At 69.0% G+C, this 2,653-nt stretch overlaps 1 protein-coding gene across 1 annotated transcript in view; it reads left to right on the top strand.

Moving 5' to 3' along the window:
- Nucleotides 1–831: 831 nt before the first annotated feature.
- Nucleotides 832–2,653, top strand: part of MNEG_1796 (hypothetical protein) — a gene marked incomplete at both ends in the record, with an annotated part of 4,459 nt that continues 2,637 nt past the window's right edge. Inside the window, 4 exons of the mRNA XM_014049728.1 lie at nucleotides 832–996; nucleotides 1,198–1,292; nucleotides 1,597–1,991; nucleotides 2,231–2,355. Of these exons, the coding sequence (XP_013905182.1) occupies nucleotides 832–996; nucleotides 1,198–1,292; nucleotides 1,597–1,991; nucleotides 2,231–2,355 (780 nt within the window). The remainder of the gene's footprint in view (nucleotides 997–1,197; nucleotides 1,293–1,596; nucleotides 1,992–2,230; nucleotides 2,356–2,653) is intronic.

Raw genomic sequence — 2,653 nt, 5'->3', positions numbered from 1 at the left:
GGGGCCCTTACCCGAGATTGTGCAAGCCCTCTGCAATCTCTGCAACACACACCACCCCTGCCAGAGCGGCACGCGCTTGCCGCTAATTATGCCATCTTCCTGGGCAAGCGGCGTCTGCGTTTTCAAGGGAGGGGCTGCCACAAGCGCGCCATTGGCAGGGGCACTCATTCCTGACAGCTCTAGGGTGGGCTTCTCAGGGTGGCCCTGCCCTCCCGCTGCAGCACTGTTCAAGAAGGTCTGTCGCCCGCCTCTGCTGTTTCAGGGTATGAGCCCGCAACTGATCTTACTTTTCCAGGGGGGGGCGGCCGTGCTGGTGGTGCGAGCGTGCAACAACTGTGAGGGTGTAAAAATACAGTGGTGTGGGGCGCAGGTTGTCAAGGGCATGTTTGTCTCCTCGCCATCCTGCACTCCGAATCAAGTCACCCTGGGGGTAGACAAGCATGCGCGAGTCAGTCGAAGCAGATCCGCATAGGCCGCATTGACTGCACGCAAGGACCATCAGCTCAGACACATGATCCCAGGTGGTGACTGAGTGACGCCGCCGATGCTGATCGCTCCCTGGCGTATGCAGCAGCACCAAACTCATATCCCTAGTAATTGTTGAGCAACATGGCTGCTTCGGACATAACAGACCTTCCCCTTGGCACTTTGCTTGCCACCCGGCTCCCTGCACGATCGCTGGCGTCTTTGTGCTGTTCGTCTCACGCTCTACGGCGGCATATAGATCTTTCTGATGGCCACTGGCGCGACCGCCTTCACGCCCACTTCGGAGAAGCGGCAGCTGCAGACGCGGCGCGGCGCACCAGCGGCAAAGAATGCATGCGCCGTGCAATGCAGTGCGCCACGCGGCTCTGCACGTCGGACCCCGCCACCGAATCTATTGCGCGCGCCTATAATTCGGTCGCACCTGGGGCAGCATGCCTGGCGCTCGGCGCAAGGCTCGAGGGTGGCGCCGTGTGGGAGCCGCCGCGCATGGCGATTGCAGTGGACTCGCAGGTGAGGAATTTACTGGCAGGTGCAAGGGTGCAGCCTTAACAGGATGATCTGATACACTTGGTTGAGGGTAGGACTCGTGTGCATGTGCAGGAAGGTACTGTCTGTGCTCCGCAGCTGTTTCACGGCGTGCTGACTCAGCTCGCACCTGCGCCGCTGTCGCGACCCCCGTTGCCCCCCCGCACCAAAACCCTGGCTGGGCAGCTGTGCTTCGCACACCCCGGCCGCCAGCGTCGGTTCAGCAGCCAGGCCGGCCACACCGCCTGGGTGGACTGCCTGATCGAGGTCGCGCCAGGCAGGTGCGGGTGGCCGGCTGCTGATACGGTAGCATGGCGCTGTGCGTGCGTTGCAGCACCCCAGCCGGTAGAATGCGACGCTGGTGGCCCCGTCCGCACCTGTCTGCGAGCAGCTATTGGCCGCCGCGGCTCTGCGCAATGCTGCTCGTGAGGCGGCCCCCTCAACACAGTCACCAGCTGCCCTCCCCCACCGCCGACAGCATCCGCTGTCGCAGCAGCCGCTGCCGGCACCGCAGCACGTCGCAGCCCCACGGGCCCAAGCAGCTACACAGCTCGGCCCCCTCCCCGCGCCCCCAACCATTTGCAGATATGCCAGTGGTGCCAGAGACCGCACAGTCAAATTGTGGGCGCCCTGGGCCCACGCCCACGCCGCCGACGGCGCCGCCACCGCGGCCCCTGCGGCCCCGGTGCGCACGCTGCGCGGCCATGGCGACTCGGTCACGGCTCTGCTGGCTGTGTCGGGGGCCGGGATCGGCGGCGGGGACGGGGAGGGTGGCAGCGCGGTAGTAGGCCCCGGGGCCCCACAGCAGCAGCAGCAACAGCAGCAGCAGCAACAGCAGCAGCCGGCGGTGCTGGCGTCTGCGAGCCTGGACAGGACCGTGCGTGTCTGGAGCCTCGCGCCGCTGCTGGGCGGCGGCGCTGGCAGCGGCGGCGCTGGCGGCGGCGGCGGCGGGGCCCAGCTGGCGGTGCTGCGTGGCCACGGTGAGGGCCGCGGCCAGGGCCCCGCAGTCGGGGGCTGGGGGCTGCGTGCTTCAAGGGGGGGGGGTGCCGCGGGTGCGCAGGGCCCAGGGCTCAGGGAACCCCAGCTCCGCCGCGGCCAATCGCTCCCTCAAAAAATGGTGGCGGCGCGGCGCCCGCCATCAAAGCATGGGGCTGCTGCGTCAAGGCTCCCTGAACCCCCAAACCCCCAATCCGTGCCTCCCCCGCCCGCGCCCGCCCAGGCGACGCCGTGCGCGCGCTGCTGCGCCACCCCACCAGCGGGACCTGCCTCGTCAGCGGCGCCCGTGACCGGCGCGTCAAAGTGTGGGACCTGGGCGGCGGCCGCCAGGGCGCGTGCGCGGCGACCGTCCGCCTGGCGGGCCCCTGCTCATACCTGCTGCCCCTCCAGCTTCCGGCCGCTGCAGGCGGCTGCCTGGCGGCGGTCGGGCCTTTGTTGATCGAGGTCGTGGATCTGCGCTGCAGCCGCCCCGTGATGGCGTTCGCCCCGCCACCCTGTCATGGCAGCGCCGCGGACGGCGGCGCGGGCGGGCACCGCGGGCCGATCCTGTGCGCCGCATCGCACGGCTACGCGCTTGCGTGCGGCCGGGGGCGCGCGGCCTGCGTCTGGGACGCGCGGGGTGCAGCGGCGGCGGCGGCAGCAGCGG

Source organism: Monoraphidium neglectum (genome assembly GCF_000611645.1).
Source record: "Monoraphidium neglectum strain SAG 48.87 unplaced genomic scaffold scaffold00188, whole genome shotgun sequence".
NCBI classification, from domain to species: Eukaryota; Viridiplantae; Chlorophyta; class Chlorophyceae; order Sphaeropleales; family Selenastraceae; genus Monoraphidium; species Monoraphidium neglectum.
Note: the sequence above shows the minus strand (reverse complement) of the source record. Positions and strands in the feature narration are given on the sequence as shown.